Source organism: Vollenhovia emeryi, unplaced genomic scaffold (genome assembly GCF_000949405.1).
Source record: "Vollenhovia emeryi isolate VEMERY1.0 unplaced genomic scaffold, V.emery_V1.0 DF939120.1, whole genome shotgun sequence".
Taxonomy (NCBI): domain Eukaryota; kingdom Metazoa; phylum Arthropoda; class Insecta; order Hymenoptera; family Formicidae; genus Vollenhovia; species Vollenhovia emeryi.
Window position 1 is genome coordinate 1,777,835 of NW_011967246.1, and position 18,259 is coordinate 1,796,093.

The 18,259-nt window shown below is 42.5% G+C and overlaps 2 protein-coding genes across 6 annotated transcripts; one reads left to right on the top strand and one right to left on the bottom strand.

Annotated features, from left to right (window-relative positions):
- Window positions 1–2,211: 2,211 nt before the first annotated feature.
- Window positions 2,212–6,268, bottom strand: LOC105570529 (kelch domain-containing protein 10 homolog). The gene is made up of 4 exons (XM_012027797.1): window positions 5,151–6,268; window positions 4,340–4,573; window positions 3,815–4,144; window positions 2,212–3,717 (listed from the first exon to the last, which is right to left on the bottom strand). Exons 1-4 carry the CDS (start codon window positions 5,589–5,591, stop codon window positions 3,544–3,546), a joined length of 1,179 nt encoding a protein of 392 aa, XP_011883187.1. The 5' UTR covers window positions 5,592–6,268; the 3' UTR covers window positions 2,212–3,543.
- An 819-nt stretch (window positions 6,269–7,087) lies between these two features.
- LOC105570530 (RNA-binding protein 1) lies at window positions 7,088–18,047 on the top strand. 5 transcript variants are annotated; one of them, XM_012027800.1, is made up of 7 exons: window positions 7,091–7,251; window positions 8,607–8,822; window positions 10,993–11,085; window positions 12,450–12,494; window positions 12,697–12,744; window positions 16,875–16,961; window positions 17,431–18,047. In XM_012027800.1, exons 2-7 carry the CDS (start codon window positions 8,614–8,616, stop codon window positions 17,432–17,434), a joined length of 486 nt encoding a protein of 161 aa, XP_011883190.1. In that variant the 5' UTR covers window positions 7,091–7,251; window positions 8,607–8,613; the 3' UTR covers window positions 17,435–18,047. The 5 variants fall into 5 exon arrangements, with proteins under 5 accessions (XP_011883188.1, XP_011883190.1, XP_011883189.1 ...); XM_012027798.1 differs by lacking the exons at window positions 16,875–16,961; window positions 17,431–18,047 and adding an exon at window positions 14,451–14,637 and having other exon boundaries at window positions 7,088–7,251; XM_012027799.1 differs by lacking the exon at window positions 17,431–18,047 and having other exon boundaries at window positions 16,875–17,228.
- The last annotated feature ends 212 nt before the right edge of the window (window positions 18,048–18,259 follow it).

Here is an 18,259-nt window from a genome sequence, read left to right on the forward strand (position 1 = left end):
CGACGTGACGACGGAAGACGCCGAGGGTGGCGAGTGTGCGACGCTCGGAGGCGGCGGTGGTCGGTACTACATAAATACCTGGTGGCGCATCTCGGGTCGGCGCGTGCTCGACCGCGTGCTCGGACGACGCATTTGGAGCGAGGGGGGGGGAGGGGAGATGGGGGGAGGAGGAGGAGGAGGAAACGACGACGAAACGAGAGCGAGACACGGGCCTCGCGAGAGGCGCGAGCCACTCCGGCGATCGACTCGAATATTCGCGGGGACCTTCCTCTCACCGCGGGACGACCGTCCCTTTTTCAGGAGCGCGCGGGGGCGAGGGGAGAGGAAAACACGGCACCGCACAGACCTCAGCTCTCGGCGCCCGACAAACGACACGCGTCCGCCCCGTACCGTGGCTCGGAGGCATCTGAAGTGAGCTGCGCAGGCAGCGCGGCTCGCGTCAGTCGCGTCACGATGCTGCGCGCGCCGCGCCAAATTCAAAGCGCGCCCGATTCGCCGCTCGTCGCCCGCGCGTTCTCGGAAGGCTTTGAAAAGAGACGGTGACGAAAGAGTGGAAACCTACCAGCTGTACGAAGTCAATGCCTTTCGAAACGTTCTCGAATGTCCTTACCGATACGTAATTAATTCAGGGTTGGGAAGTAACTCGTTGCTTGTAGCGAGGTTACAGTTACAGTGACCTTTTTTTTTGTGGTAACTGTAATAGTGAATTCGGGTGCTTGCGCTAGTGCACACTGAGGCTTGTTTATAGTCAGTTGTTATATTTAACATGTTTAAAGAGTATTTAGTCAAAAGATGATGGGCGTAAGCGTTGCGCAGACCATTTTTCTGGATAAGAAATATTGCAAGAGGCATTTAAGATGATCTTTAAAATGTAAGAATTGATTGGGAGTCAATTACATCGAAAATGTAATATTACGTGCTATGTGTAACTAATTTAATAGTTACTTTATATATTTTAAACCTCCATACATCGCATCCGGCCTTGCATTTGCGCATAAACGCCTTTATCGACGCTTTACGATACAAATGCAGATTTATTTTCATTGCAAGGAAGTAACTGTAAAGTAACGACTCGTTGCTTTTTGCGTAAATGTAACGCGTTACTTTTCAAAATTTATAACTTGTCACTGTGAATAGTTACATTCTTAGCGAAAAGAAACTGTGACTGTAACTAGATACTTTTATAAAGTAACTTTCCCAACCTCGGTAATTATCCACTCGAGCTCTATGTGAATTACGTTGAAACGTATCGAAGCGAGTGGAAATAAAAATCTTTAAATACTGAAGATGTCGCGCGGTTTGACGTCGGTGACGATTCGCGCTTGTTCGCGTTGACGATACCGGGGATTGTATTATGCTTACCGAAATTGTTCCTCACGTTTCACGAGAGGAAGCACACTTCGCGACTCCCTGTCGCGAGACCACGAGAAGATCTGAGCGTGGCGGGCGTCGTCCTTATATATTTCACCCGGCGTCCCCACGCCGCGGCTATTTAAACTTTGGAAAATACCTCGATGGGAGAAAAATCAACGAACGCCTTTATCGGCCCCGTTCGCGCGACCGCGATAAAAATAATGCCCTTGGTACAGATAGCACGCTCCGCTGAGTTTTCCCTATTTTATCCGCCTCCCGACAGCGCGAAATAGACCTAAAAGATACGTAAAACACTTCTTTGCACATTTCTTTGCCCCCCTCCGCCCGTATCTCTTCGATTTACTAAAAAATCACGTGGTATTTTCAGATATTAAAATATCACGAAATATACAAATTTCTTTTATGTATCTTGTATTCTTACTATCTATTGTGCAAATATATTTCTTATTTTAATCTCTTAAATAATCTAACACACTCGACGAGAAACAAGTTACATCGACTTTCCCTTGGAGGCGACTTTAATTTATTCCGATTAAATCGTGGTAAGTTAAAAAGTTAACAAACCGATACAAATCTAACACACTCGACGAGAAACAAGTTGCATCGATTTTCTCTTGGAGGAGATTCTAATTTATTCCGATTAAATCGTGGTAAATTAAAAAGTTAACAAAACCGATACAAACGTTGGAGAGTCACGATTATCTTCTTTTCGTTCCTCAACTAATTTGATTGTTAGCACTTGTGCAATTTTCTTGAAATCTCTTGACACTTTCTTCGCAAGGATTAGGGAATCTTTTCGTTACAATGTGGACTCGTGAAATAAAATCCCCCGAATTGTAAGATTTGATTCTTCTGTATTCCTCTTTTCCCTTTGTATTTACAATATTTCTCTCTCTCTCTCTCATCTTTCTCTGTCTCTCTATTAGTGAATATCAGCTAATATACAGCTAATGTCTTGAGTAAGCAGCACCGAGAATCTATTGCGTAATTACGATGCGTGGTATATTGCTCAGAATAATTAGAGGGTCGTTCGTCCGTGAAGTTTAACCTTATATCAGAACAATCAAAATGCAAAGTCCCATGATACACATCTTAATAAACAGAATAACATTAATTAAAAAGCGGAGTAAAATGATTCAATAAGAAAAAAGCGATACAAAGAATAAAAAGGTGCATAGATCTTGTTTAAAAGGGAGAAACGATCGAGTTAAAAGTGTTAAATTAATATCGTGAAAAATATCCATAAAGAAACCAATATTCATGACATACAAGGCTGAGCAAATGGGCTGAATCTATCATTGTATATGCATATTAGATGTATTGTAGATGTACATCGCGAAGAATAAAAAATTTAAAACCGAAATTTTGCTCTAAACACACTTTTCCCTTTGATGCGAAATTTAGGGCGTAATGGAAAAGAATAACGAAGATTGTTTATGCAACCGCTAAGACCCTCGAGGTTTTTGATTCAACAAACGAGCATCACTTTAATTAATAGGCACTGCGGACAAATATTACGTTCAACAATCTCTTTGAGACAAAACACACAATTAGTAACACCATTCCTCCTATTATTCGCGCTCGTCTTTAGTTAAACATTTAGAAATATCTCATCGTCGTGCAGTGTGAGTCGATGATCTCTAATTCTAACATCCTTAAAGAAATACAGCACATACTTATGTAAGTAAATATAATAATATATCTGTATATCATGTACAGCGTTAGAGAGAGAGTAAAGGCAGAATTAATATACTGTACATAACATTAAATACGATATAATGAACTATATCCTTAGATACGTAACTCTTTACATGTTATCATTTTTTTAATCAGTACTATTATCTTTGTACATTCTTAAAACAGATGCATCAGTTGTTAATATTAGGTAAATAATGTATTCGATAAGTTAAATGAAAGCAAATTTGAGTAAGAGGAAAATGTATTACTTTACAAATAGTTCGCGTTGTTAATCACGGATGCAATAAATAGCATGATTGTTTAAATTCTTTTTACCATTACCGCTACTGCGTAATAGAGATTGTAAAAAAAAAACCGCGTCAAAAGTCACGAATCAAAATGCACGAAGCATGAGCAGACGCTTCCAAGCGCGTGCAGCGCAAGAGACAATCTGATTCAAGGATTCGATGGTGTCTCGAGGAAACTGATCGTTCACCAGTAGAAATCAAGTCTTTGTACGAATTTTAATGGTATTCCCATGTGAAGTAGCTCATCCCGCGAACAGTCCTTCAAGTCTGGGTAATAATGGTTCAACGCTTGCCAACAGATCTCGGACAATTTGGGAATCGTCAGCCAAGCGGAGTGTACCGCGTTTGTCCTCTGCACCTGTAACAATATAAAGTAGTCGGCGATTACGAATCGACGAAAGTGCGCCGAATGAAATATCCGCGGAACAATGTCGCGACCGCTCTGGGATAATGACCTTGTTGTTCATTTTGACTATACCGCCGAATATGTACATGCGACCCTCTGGTATCAGCGCGGCCGAGTGGAAGTACACCGGGCACGGTAGAATGCACTCCCTCAGGCGCGTCCACTGCAACGTGCCGAGGTCGAGACGCCAAACGTCGGAGAACACCCAGTCGCCGTTGTAACCGCCCGATATAACGACCGAGGTGGCGCCGCTCTTCTCGTCCGTGTACTGAACGGAACCGTGACAGCGTCGTGGCGCCGGCACCGTGGTCTCCTCGGTATCGCCGTGGGTGCTCAAGATCCTCCAACTGTTGGTCCTCAAGTCGAACGCCGGTATTTCCTGATAGAATTAATCACAAATGTTATATGAGGAAACAGAAGAAAACAATAGAAAGCTCAGTATATTAATAATTATCAGGTACTACCACATTTTACTATAATGTAGCGATATAACAATAACGTGTGTGTCACGCAAGTGAAGTTGCACTATTTTCCTCGCTTTCAAGCGAAATCTCTACGAGGTTTACCCACTCACCGAGAAACCATAGGATTCTGTCGAGGTGCCGCCACCCAAAACATAAATCATCTTGCCGTCAAAAGCAAGCTCGTGCCTGTATCTTCCATGTGGCTCCGACTCGTCCTTACCCGAGCAAATGTACACCACCTCCCAGACGCCTCTTCGTAGATCGAATCGGTGGATATCGCAGGTGTATTCGTAACCAGTGGTACCACCGACTGTATAGAGATAGGAACCGTGGCACACTAGCGCCTGTACAAATAAATAACGATAAGTCTTTGCGTCTAAGCAATAGAAAGAGATAACAAATCAATGCTCCAGTGTTCGTACACATTGACATCATAGCATTTAGTTTTCGGCCGAGTCTTTTCTTGTTATTTCAACAAGTTTCCCGTATGTTGGACAAGTTACTCTAAACTATCAGAGCTCATTAAACAAAACCAATGATTCAACCAACGGTTAAACGTCTTGTTCCAAGTCTCGCCGTCTCATGTAGGAATACATACAAGGACGTGAACAGAAACGAGAACTACAAGTCGCAGGGTTTATCTAGACCATAACTCGGCGAGATAGGTCACCGTTCAGTTGACTCCGCCCGCCGCTATTCCCTTTACCTCGCTGTCCCTCGCTCGAGGCTCAGCAGCGTAAATGTGTTTTCAATAGCTTTCCTCGTCACCCTTGAGGTACCCTAGTAGGCTGCAAAGTGACCCATCTCGCCTTGCTCTGATCTAGACAAACTTGATTGAGCCACAAGTGTACGCATAAGAAAGTACGACTCGCATTGTGTCGCGTCCCTGCAAGAAATTGAAATAAAGCCAGGACGGATTACCTGTCCGTACTGGGGCTCGGGTAGCTCGCCCGTGGCCGGCACGACCTCCATCGCGCCGTTGTCCACGTTGCAGACGTACAGCTGATTGCTGCAGCATTCACCGAATGGCACGCCGGTGCCGCCGTAGACCATGAGCGCGTTGCCGCGCAGTATCACCGCATTCGACGCCAGCTCGTTCGGCATGTCCTCCTGGCCGGGCAGCCGCTTCCAGCGCTCGCTCACCAGGTTGAAGCGCCACAGCTCCTTGAACAGCGGCTTGCTGGCGATCCATGTGCGGTCGTCGCGCATGTCCGGGTCGGTGTCGGCCACGCACGGATTGAAGCCGCCGTACGAGTACAGATACCGATGGTCGCACGCGATGCGGTGGCCGCTACGCGCCTTCGGCCGCTCCGGCCCGTTCGCCCTGTGCTTGGTGAACACGAACGGCTTGAACGTGTACATGCTGCCTCGTCGCTCGCTCCCGCCGCGAACTCGGTCTACGAAACCCGGCGAGCCCGAACGTCGACGCGACGCGACGAGTGGCGGTTGGACGAAGAGACGCGGCGGAGTCTACGTGGTTCTCCCCCTTGGCGCGGCTCCGTCATGCACCGCGCTCATTCCTAACCTCCGCGACGCGCCGACCTAACCTCCACGCGCGATCTCGGGAGCCTCGCTCGCCTGTCCGTTTAACCTAAACGAGATTCCTCCCCCCGAGATGTCACGTCCCCGTGGCACGATACTCGCGAACCAACTACCTCGGCGCTGTATCTCGGAGAATCCCAACCATTTCGCGCGCGCGGGGCAGCTTCGCGACTGGTTCTTCTTCCGCGTTGGCACGTATGTGCGCGGCGCTTGCGGGAGACGATCCTTTCACCGCGAGCAGCGGGATGAAAGAAAAATCGGAATCACTTTCCGCACGTCGCGATCGCGACTGAACGACGAAACGGCTCTCGCTCTCCCGCGGGCGGATGACGTCGGACGCGCTTCCTTTTCGATGGAGGTCACCGTTCACTCCATTCCTATTTAATCCGTGTGATCCGCGATGCGATCATACGTCCATAATCGTTTGACGAGGAGCGCGGGAGATACAACGGGGAGAGAGAGAACACGCGCGTTTATTTTCAGATGTAACGCGATCCGCGATACCGGGAGGCATTCCGGATGCATCCCCTTCCGGGACGCTTTCGGGAGTCTCGGGTGCTTCCGGGATATTCGATGAGAACCAGGGACGCGGTTAAGGGTTGGCGTAACATGCAGGTTGATTGGTGGCACATTTCTTGGAGCTAGAACCTGTACGGGAATTCTGTAAACGTGCTTTCGCGACGTAGATCAAAATTATCCGGATCAAAATGATCCGTGCTATGATTGGTCAAATCTGGAATTTCATTGAATAAAATTTCAATGAGCTAGTTTACACCGATCGTTTGGTACGCGTACCAAATACTATATCGGTATCAAATCGCTTGATTCGCTCGATGTAAACGCTCGCGGATTACTTTAGTGCGCTCTGGTCTGATACTCCTGAATCACTAGTATCAGACCAAGTTGGTGCGCGTATCAAAATATTTTAGGGTGCTGTAAACGCTTGATTACGATTCGGGTCGTATTATACCCGGCATTCCTGCTAGATTGAGGTTAGAAGTATGGTTCAGTTTAGCATATTGTGGTAGAAGTTTGATTTTACTTTATCCAGATTAAAAATCTAACCTAACCTGTTTTGAGACGAAATGGTGTAAACAGGGATGTATCAAATGTTTAGTCCGTACCAAACTTGATGTGCGCACCAACCGATTTAACGGTGTAAACTAGACCATTGTGATGCTACGAAATTTCAGATTTGACCAATCATAGCACGGATCATTTTGATCTACGTCGCGAAAGCACCCATGGACATAGGTCTTGAGACGTGGTTGGTGGACATTTGTGAACGCAACGTCCTCATCACGCGTGCGCACAAAGTGGACTGGGGGGGGGGGGTTGAAGCGTTGATGCCGAGCTTCGCTGCAGTTCACTTCATCCGCGAAAGTCTGGGGGGGACTGTCTCATTTGTGTTGTATCGCGGAGAACGAGACCATTTCATCTTTCCGAGTTAATTATCTCCCGTACAACGGTTCTCCCGTAGGTAAGTAGTTGTCTAGCGCACCATTATTACGTGGATTTGCGATTGGCCGTAACTCACGGTCGGTGGAAATAGCCGGAGAGCTGCGTGACGGTGACCTTACGGAATCTTAGCGACAAAATGGCGGGAAAGCCGGTGCACGAAATGGTGAAGGGGCCGGGAGGAAAGCGGAGGTACTGATATTATTCGGTGCGAGAAATTTTTGGAAAAATGCGCGTATCGTTTACGGGGTATCGAATAGCGGAGGTGGCGGGAGATGGGAAAAATCAATAAACGGCGAGGCGCTATGGCGAGGGGCTGTGGCGAGGCGCTGTGGCGAGGCGCGTGAGTTTTGGCGCTTTGGAGTAACGCGACGTGATTTTTGTTTCCTCCCTTTCCCCCCCCCCCCCTTTACCGCTCTTTTTAGAATGTTTTAGGCTGGGTCTCTTTGTCTTATCCGCTGAGGTATTTGTGGCCAATAATGGAGAGATATGGTTTTGTATTGTCACTTTGTTGCCACAATTATCCGGATTATTTGTCGAAATGAACTTGTTTCTCAATATATTTGTAATTATATATTATATATATATATATAATGTTTTATACACACACACACATATATGTGTATAAAACTATATATATATATACATATAAAATATCCAGTATACTTTATTATTTCACCATAACTGGCAAAATTTTCTTTTCTTTATTCAAGTTTCTTTTCTCCTCTTCCTCTTCGCGTTGTATTTCTTAGCGCTAAGAGTCGTGACCACTCATGAGGGGTTTTCTTGGGTGGCTTGAACTTCGTGCCAGAGACACTACCCTGTCTCGTGGTTGGGTTTCCATGTCCTTCCACATCAGTCTTTTTGTTTAGAGGTTTAGGGTTGTCGCACGCAAAATTGCATAGCTGCATATGCATAGCATAAGACTACCTGGACAAATGAGCATGTTATGTAAATCGATATGACGACTCAAACCAATGCTCGATGTTCATTGGTTTAAACGGTTTTCATGCTATGCACATGCAGCTATGCAATTTTGTGTGCAATGGTCCTATGACCATCTGGGCCAATAGTATGCTATTTAAATCAATATGACGATTCAATGCTCGATGCTCGTTGATTTGGACGGTTCTTACGCTATGCATATTACTAGTTTAGTACACACCAAGTGTGTCTCTGTTGGGTTACATTTTATAACTCTATTGAGAATTCATTTACGCTGAGAATACATAAACCTAGTCTCTGTTTCTCCACATTTTTATTATACTTGCATTACATTTGTACCGCACTCGCGTCGCGTGCGTGTCATGTTAGCTGTTGCAGCAGGACAGAAATCTTTAGATTACGCATGTCCCTAATGCTATTGCGTATTTGCAGGCTGGAGATGTCTCGTTACCGTGAGTGGGATCTGTCGTGCAAGGTTTACGTTGGGAATCTAGGCAGTAGTGCCAGTAAACACGAGATCGAGAGTGCATTTAGTAAGTATGGCCCATTGAGAAATGTGTGGGTAGCCAGAAATCCACCTGGCTTCGCATTTGTGGAGTTTGAAGACCCGCGAGATGCCGAGGACGCAGTGAGGGGACTGGATGGGACGTGAGTTTCACTACAGTTTCCCTACGATTTCACTACAGTTTCACTACAGTTCGGGCTGGGTTTCATCTTTGGAGAGCAAACTGATCTTTGTGCGGCGTTATTAATGTCTACCCGCCTAGACGCGTTTCAGACAGATTTGCGAAACGAATGCGGTAAAAGTTTGCAATTTTCGGACCTCGTGTGTTGTGATTGCGAAATTGGCAGTGCCGATTCCGCGTGTCCACAGTCGTGATCAGTTAACTCTGCTGGAATACCGACTCGAATGACAAAGTGAGACGATCAAACGGTTCCATCTGCATCTTCTTCTAGTAATTATCATCGATTGATCGATGCTGCAACAGCAAACCATAGACATATTGGGCGTTTTCCAGCAAGGACACAATGTGACACAGTGTAACACTGTGAATCATCACATCCTTGTTTGCCAATGTTAAACAAGGATGAAACGATTCACTGTGTTACACTGTGCCCTTGCTGGAAAACGCCCATAAAGGGTGCGTTCCGAATTAGCTATATTTCTAGTTACAAAGTTGGTACCACTGTAACTAACTTGCGTAGGTTCCGTAATGCATCAGCTGAGTTCGTTTCTTGTGTTTAATGTAAGAGAATAAATTTAATTAATAATATGTCTAATACAATTAATCCCAAATATAAATTGGACATATATTGTGAGGCCGAGAAGAAAATGTTTACTTTCGTGGTTTCGAGAGAAACTTGTTTGCAGGCTGAAGGCAGTGGGTGGGCTAGAAATGGTTTTCATTATTTTCAATACTTGTTTATTAGACTAATATTTAGACTAACTAATAAACAGGTATTGAAAATAATGAAAACTATTTTTAGTTTACTTACTGCTTTTAGCATGCAAATAAGTTTCTTTCGAAACTACGAAGGTAAGCATTTTCTTTTCGGTTTCACAATATATATCCAATTTATATTTGGAATTAATGGTATTAGACATATTATTAATGAAATTTATTCTCTTATATTAAACACAAGAAACGAATTCAGCTGATACATTACGAAACCTACGCAAGTTAGTTACAGTGGTACCAACTTTGTAAGTAGAAATATAGCTAATTCGGAACGCACCCAAAACCCTAGCGGAAAAATTTCTATAAATAACTACAAAAAATTGACTTGAAATAGAAATTTGTAGAAATTTTTATATCTTCGTTGAAACATTTATTTTTTTGTAAAAATATCTACAAATTGCAACTTTACATTTATAAGTAACAGGATATTTGGATGCAAAAGCGCCTCAAATCGCTTTAGCACATTATACATCTTCCAAAAATGAATCTAAGTTATCGTTAGTACCACTTGAAAAGTGGTCCAAAAAATAGGGTCGAATAGGTCGAAACGTTTTGTAATAAATTAATAAAGTAACCAGTTGGGTTGACTATCAGTTTCCCGTCTCAATTTTCCAAAAATTAATTTGTCTCCATGAATTACAAGTAATAAACAGCACCAGTTTACACTAGAGTCTCACCTATCGCAGGTACCTTGCATTTATGTTTTATTTTCCACTGTTGCAAATTGCAAATACATGCAACCAGGGATCGAAGTTACAGTTACTTTTATGGTAACTCAAACTTCGTTTAATAGTTACATTAATAGTTACTTTACATCAAGACTTTACATCGCATTAAGTTTATTCTACAATAAACGCAAGACGCTAAGTCTTAAAGCCTCGTCTACATAGAAGTCGTAAAGTCGTAGTCGTAAAAATAGTTGACTGCGATTGGTCAATTCAGTCAGACACATAAGAATTGACCAATCACAGTCGACTATTCTTACAACTACGACTTTACGACTTCTATGTAGACGAGGCTTTAGATTTCTGAACTGAGTGTTTTAAGTATGAAAATGTTCTGCTATGCAGTTCGCAACTTGTCCCGGTATTATTTTGTGATATAAAAGCAAATAAACAGATTTACAAGCGTAAAAACTATATTCGAATGTGACGGTAAAAAAGAAGACTAGGATCCTCTTAAGTTAAAGAAGAAAGTATTCAGGAGCCTTTAAAGAGCTCTGATCACGTTTGACGAGACTATCTCCAAAATTGACGCGATCCCTTCTTGGTTTTTCTCGTTCGAAGGGAGAAAAATAATTTTGATACAGCAAGATCTCGGGGCTGAGAATATGAAATTGCACATTTCTCATCTTTCAGACGTTGCTGCGGTACTAGAGTGAGAGTCGAAATGTCATCTGGGAGAAGTCGCCGCGGCGGCGGTGGTCGCAGGCCAGGTCCGCGATATTCTAGGTAAGAGATTCCTGTGCCTTCTCGCGAGCGTTCGCGAACTTTACAGCGAAAACGAGCGTTAGAGCTGCGACACGGCGAAGCGTTCCTCGCCAACGTAGGTATTCACTCTCCTCTCGCCCTCGGAACGAGAGTACGCTCAGCGAAAACGAGCGATGCACGAGCAGTCTCTTTTTTCCCCTTTCCCCCCAGTGAATATTTTTTTCGTGCACATCACCATCGCGATACTCGATATTTTCCCTTATGTCTGCCTAGGAATATCGGTATACATATATGTATATATGTATATACATATAATTTAGTTTGCATATTTATATATATTTTATACAGCGTGTCTCTCTTTTTTTTTCTTTCTTCGTTGTCGCGTGTCTGGCTAATCCTCCTCCTCCTCGTTCACGATCGCGAGTTCGCAGTTTGAGATTGTCGACCTTTCGAATTTTAAGTTAAGGCCGCACGATGCCTCTCGTAGAGATTACACCGCTATAAATGTTAAGTCTGCATGGAATACGAGTGTATGATGGAAGGTAAAATCCGGGGATTAGCCAGAGCACGGCTAAATCCACGCTGCATGTTCGCACGTACAGGGAAATATCGCACCGCCCAATACCAGTTTCTAGTACTAAGGCAAAGGATTGTGAGGAATAAGTCGGGAACTATTACACTCTAAAGCCAATTAAATGTCTCGCGCAGTGTTCATAGGTTGACAAACTACATTGAATCCATCTAATGTATCAGGATGTAAAGGATCCCGCACAAACCTTGTGGAAAATGGATTTCGGTGAAGTTGGCTGAAACTTTGCCATTTTGTACTTCAAGAATTAATTTGTGGCAATGGTAACCTTTGGTCAGCATCACTTGAAGTACAAAATGGCAAAGTCAACTTCACCGAGACCCACTTTCCGTAAAGTCTATGCGGGTTTTTTTCAGAACATTCTGGAGTTTGCACTATGGACCGTATTTATTTTTAAACGCCTAAAAGACATAACAATTAACTAATAAGAATATTCTTCAATGTCGCCAGCAGTAAATACGCCATGGTCAAGAAAACACTGACGTTGATAACAATTAACGTGTTAACATTGTATGAATTTAATTCAATTATCTGAATTCGTACTTCTAATCACAAACTGCGTGATCACACTACAGATATTCATTATATACGTCACATGTGTATGTGAAGCGTATATTTCTCGCGTGTATTAAATCCAAGATTCCTTACAGTCCCTCTTTCTTAGTACTCGACTGTCTTGGGTCTATCACCGCTCATGTCTATCTCTTCCCCATTGTCATGCTTTCGTTCATACGCTTTAGCGAACAATCGGATTCACGTACGATATATCTTCTTTTTTTTTTTAACAAATTTGTAGGTCCAGGTCGCGCAGCCCCCGTAGGAAATCCCTTGGTCGCTTGAGGTAAGACTCTCCCGGTCCTTTTACTTCCCCGGCTCCTCTTTACCGAATTCGTCTCGCTTCTTTCTCTCCGTCCTAGTTTTTTTTGCCGTCGACCGCAATTTTCAGGTGCTAAGACAAATGAAAATCTCTCAAAGTGAGACGCGAGGCGATCCCGGGCGAAACACCTGGCAGACATACGTTAGTTATTCTTAATCTTTTGTAGATCCCGGTCGAGAAGCCCGCGGAGATCGTCGCCCAGCCGTTGCTCCAGGTAATCGATTGGTTCTCCCTCGTTTTGTGTTCGATTTTTATTATTATTTTTTTTTTCGTACCTGGCTTCGCAAAAGTTTTCAGAATCTACGGCCCTGACGAAATGGGATGGGCGATCAGTAGGTATAACTGTTGCTTGCACGGCGTGTAGTATACGTACATATTGCACGTATTTATATATCACGAGATGGTAATCACTACGTTCGCTAGAGGCGTTTGAGGGCGGAGAACGTTGACGGAATTGAGTTTAATCGGCAAGGAATTGGCGAGAGAAAATAGATATTCGCACTTAATAAAATTTCCACGTGAAAATCGATCTCGCTGTTTATTTTTCGTCACCGTTCTCCCCCATAGCGGTCGAAACTTGTAATCGGGGAACTAAAGAACGTTTTAGAGACCGGTTGATCATAACTTCGGCGCAGCGCGGATGTCCGAGCGGTGGTAAAAGAAAGAAAAAGAAAAAAAGCTAGTGCTTGATCGGCAATCGTGTTGAGAGTGGGAGGGACAGGACTGAACGAACTATGCGATGGTAGACAAAAATGAGGAGGGATTCGATAGAAGCGATGTGATAACTGAGCGGAGGCGAGATCTCAGGAACGCGTGGTAGCGTCGGAAGCGACGAAATTGCATCTCGGACGTGTGAACTTGTTGTCATTGTCAATTTTACCCTTTACTTCAAAATGGGAGATCTCGATGTCTACAGTTCGCGAATGACAATTTCTTATTGGCGAGAGGTGTGATACAGTAACAGGGGAAAGTATACAATCGTACACGTAGCTTCATAAGAGACGTTAGCATTTTTTTTTTTTTTTAAAGAATGTGATAGGAGTTTGATATAGAATTGCGAAAACGGATTGATCTCTAGTAATAATGGCAATAGCGAACAACAATTTCTTCTTGATAAGAAAAATGTTTCGAATAAATTTTCAATGTTCGCCAATATAAGAGTAATTAGAGATTTTATTAAAAAAAAAGGAAAGTTCTCGTTACTTGTTAATTTCGTTTATCGAGACTCTTCAGTTAATTGTCCATTTATCGAAAAGAAGAGAAGATAAGACGTTCTTATTCTGTTGAACGGTAATATATCTTTTACTCTCAAGTGCAGATATATTTTCGCTGCTCGGGAAACGTCGGGGCTTCTGATACCGAAGGAAGTTGAGATAAACAAGCACTGCTTTCATCATTTCTCATCACACGCACCGCGGCATGTATGAGGCACGCAATAATTTAAATGTCCAGGCGATGTGTGACCCGAACTTATCTATCATTTTTCACTTCGAGAGAGAGTTAACACATGCTTGATGCGTCGCGACGAGAACGTGGTGCGTACGGAAACGGGTGTATACATCCATCACATGTCTAGATATTCCGAGTCGATCAGCACGGAGCATAGAGAGAGATATATATAATATATGTATATCTCCTCTCTTTTCTCTTTTTTTTTCTTTTTTTTTCCTGTCGTGCGTACTCGAGTGGGCAGTCTAGGATAAACCGGAGAACGCAAAGAGAATCGATCTCGGTGAGAACGGCGAGAAGCGAGAGCGCGTGCAATTGTTCAGCCTCGATATTCGCGGACTTTTTTTTCTCCCTCTCTCCACGAGAGTTCTCGCTCGGAAAGAATTGTGAGAAATAACGTTGAGAGATACGCGATAGTGGCCAGGAGTATGATAACGTTGATGATTATATTGCTAAAACTGACGTTTGCAGATTCCAGCGTCAGCTCCTAGCTCTGCTCGTCTCCCCGCCACTACTACTACTACTACTTCTACTACTACTACTACTGCTACTACTACTTCTACAGCCGCCGTGAAAAAAAAGCGTATACGTATACGCGAACCAAAAAAAAAAAGCGAATCGTCAGTCTCGCAATCGTCAATCGAACCAAACTGAACAAAAAAAATATGCCTGCCTGCCCACTAACTTCCCAACCAAGTCACCATCAGTCACCAAGTCACCGAATATATAGGAAGCCGTCCGTACGACTGTCACGTCACGTCACGGTCACGTCACGTCACGTCACGTCACGTCGCCCGTCGATGTTGTGCGTTGTGGTGTTGCACACAGCACCCAACGGCACAACAACCGCAAAACAACAGTTTCCGTGCGTCGTCGCCGCTGCCGGAGTACCGCCAGTGCCCGAGACTGCCACCTTCGGAAAAAAAAACAGAAAAAAAGAGCCAAAAACGTTGCTTTTTTTCGTTGCTGTCCCCCTCCCCCCGTCCGCCGTCGTTGCACCGCAAAAAACCGTCTTGAACCGAAATAGAAAAAAAAATCGCCCGTCGCTCCACTGCGGGACTCTCCCCTTCGATCACCACTACTATTACTACTACTACTCTTCCACCAACCACCACCATCACCAACCACCAACCACCAACCGATCAATCGACCGACCGACCGACCACCGGGTGTTGTTGTGATCCACCTTCTTCGACTCTTCGTCTCAGCTTTAGCCTGGGGGACGGCAGCACACATCGAATCAATCGCCAAAAACAAAAATTCGCCACCGTGAGAAAAATGTTCACCCACGACCGGCTGCCACCACCAGTTCGTGAACGAGCCACAATCGCGATGCAAAGTATATTTAAAAAAAAAAAAAAAGAATTGACTCGTCTGTACAGTAATTCTGTTCGCCGGCGCGACTCTCCATTTGACTACGATCGACTGTCTTCCCGACCGTTCGTCGTTTCGAGACCGACGTTTCTATTCTGCCACTGCCACTAGTATTACCGCTACTGCTACTTCTACTGCTACTGCCACTACTCGCCGACCATCAATTACGGTGTTAGCCGCTACAACAACAGCGCGCGAGAGTTGCCACCGAGAGATCTTCTCGACCTTCGACTCCGAGCGAAATGATCACGCAAAATAAGCGAAATGATCACCACCTACTACACACCATCCCACCACCACCCACCAACCAACTACCACCACCAACTACCAGTACATGTTCACATATCTGGTATTTCACCGATTTTCAAAGATTTTTTATCTTTATCTCTATTTTGTTTTTTTAAAAAATATATATATATATCTTTTTACTTTATTACGATGTTTGTTTTGGATTTGTGGTCATTTCGGCAAGGAGTTCTGTCTAATGCTATCGAAAATTTATGATCGTTCTGACGACAGTAGTCTGTCATCTGTAGACAAAACAAAGATTTCGAAGGAATTGATTAAAAAGTAAAATTATTGTTTGTGAAAATTAAATTTAAAAAATAAATAATGAATAATATTTAATCGAATCAGAGAACTCCCGGCCGACGTGCATAATATATAAAAAAATTGATATACATCGAGATGTAACATTTACTGATAAAATTTAATGATTTTTCTACTAAAGTTAATCCTCTATTTTTTTTTATTGGTTTCCATTCGATTGGTGAGACGTCATTCTATATTAATTCATTATTAATCGTGTCTAACTATATAGTTTTAATACATCACCCTTTAGGTAAAAATAGGAACTAGATAATCCTAATTCTCTTACAGTTGCCTTGCGATGATTTTTCGTACCTGTGTTCCATCGCACCGCTTCGCTCCATCTCGAACAGCTCTATGTCGTAATTTTGTTTAAATTGCAAGTTTGTACTTTGTTGTAACGATGAATAAGTGATTATTGCGAAGAAATGACAAATTACACAATTGCACTAGTATTATTAGTTAGGAGGACGAAAGTTGTATTATTCAATTAGCAACTTACATTTATTTTAGTAATTTAATTTGAGAATAAATTAGCAACTTACATTTATTTTAGTAATTTAATTTGAGAATAAAAACATTACAATATCTCGCTATTATTAGTCACTAAATGACGTTCTAAAGAAGAATAATGATTATTACAATTGCGATCAATGTTAGTCGAAACTAAATTATTGAGTGTTATTATTACTTTAGCAATTAAAAGTGCGCTTTAAACGATCGCTTGTTCATCGTTTTAATTAATATAATTTTTCTCAGAATATTAATTTTATGAAATAATTGTTTAAAAGATATTACAATGTTAATATTATTATTTATTTGCGACAATTGTAATTATTTGCAAGGTTCGTAATGGAGCGGAGAGACATGTTCTAATAACCCTGTCTGCTATCTCAAAATGAAAGTGATATCAAACCACCTTTAACTTTTTAGGTCGAGATCTCGCAGTCCACGCAGGAGATCGTTGAGCCGAAGCCGCAGCCGAGATCGCCGCTCACGTTCGGATTCCCGTGACAGACGGTATTAATATATTTCTCCTCGCTTCGTATTCCCCCAGTGCTGACAATGACAGTCGTGACCACGCATTAATATGTTGCTGCCTGCTAAAAGATTTTAAAAACGAGCAGAAACATCATTTCCAACTTCCTCTATATGAGGCGACCAAAAGTACAAAATTTTTTGCAATCAGTGAAAATACCAAAATACCAATGTAATAACAAAGTCAATAAAGAGAAAGAGCATTCGGATACTTGAATGCGCTTCTGAGCGCTCTATTGGTATGGAAAATTGGTGTTATTAAATAGATCAAACGAAAAAGATCCCCTACTATTTATACGACACGTCGAGAATTTTACGGTCGCGCGTTATGAAAATTTATCGTGAAAGAGGGAAATATCCTCTCTTGCGATATAAGCGACAAAAAAAAAGAGAAAAATATACCTACGCCATAATACTTTTGTTTAAGCTTATATTCTTTATCTAATTGCAGTTAGATGCTAAAAGTTCAAGAGAAAGAGAGAGGGAGAGGGGGAGAGAGGGGTAAAGAGAGAAAGAGAGAGAAAAAGAGAGAAAAATCGGACCGTTTTGTGTCTGGATGGAAGAACAGACAAAGATAAAACGAGAAACAATTTTGTATGTACATATAATAAAACTTGAGTGTGATCACACATACATACACGCTACACGCTCGTATTTGAAATTACGACAATGCTAAAAATGTAACGGAAAGCGGAATAAAAGACATTTCAGCGGATTTTCTGAATGCTATGCAAATTTAGTCTGTAAGCTAGATTTCTCGTTTCACTATTATATATGTACGCGTATCACATAAACGGTAAATTGATGCACGTTATAGCACGCATCATCAGAGAGAATTTTCAGCATTGTATTGTTTAATCCTACTAAAGTATGTGTTAGTTATACAGCATCAAAATATTTGTCACTACTTCTAAGATTTTTGATTATAATTAATATCAATAATTATAGGTGAATCGTCAAATAGCTCCTGTTTGATTGAAAAAGAGTGCAAATTAATTGTTTCCTTGTATTGTTCGTTTTGTATATGTATTGGAAATCCAAAACAAATAAACGTGTAAGTGTGTAAAACTCGGTCGAGTTAACTTTTCATGACTTGTGAACGCGTGCGCGAGAAATTTGCACAATTATCTTTTTTTTTTTGCCTTGACGATGGATAATATTAATAAACAGCAAGTGTGAATATTACAAAATTGCCTAAGTACGTATATGTATATGTTTATGAGTGTGTGCGTATATGCTTTTCCTTTCCTGAAAATTTATTCCAATTTATATCCAAGACG

Bases quoted from the DNA above. Each gene is read 5' to 3' on its own strand.
- LOC105570529 (XM_012027797.1), bottom strand. From the start codon at position 5,591: ATGTACACGTTCAAGCCGTTCGTGTTCACCAAGCACAGGGCGAACGGG. The intron at 4,574-5,150 runs GTAATCCGTCCT...TTATTTGTACAG, and splicing joins CCGAGCCCCAGTACGGACAG to GCGCTAGTGTGCCACGGTTC. The intron at 4,145-4,339 runs GTGAGTGGGTAA...TAATTCTATCAG, and splicing joins CAGAATCCTATGGTTTCTCG to GAAATACCGGCGTTCGACTT.
- LOC105570530 (XM_012027798.1), top strand. From the start codon at position 8,614: ATGTCTCGTTACCGTGAGTGGGATCTGTCGTGCAAGGTTTACGTTGGG. The intron at 8,823-10,992 runs GTGAGTTTCACT...CTCATCTTTCAG, and splicing joins GTGAGGGGACTGGATGGGAC to ACGTTGCTGCGGTACTAGAG. The intron at 12,495-12,696 runs GTAAGACTCTCC...AATCTTTTGTAG, and splicing joins AAATCCCTTGGTCGCTTGAG to ATCCCGGTCGAGAAGCCCGC.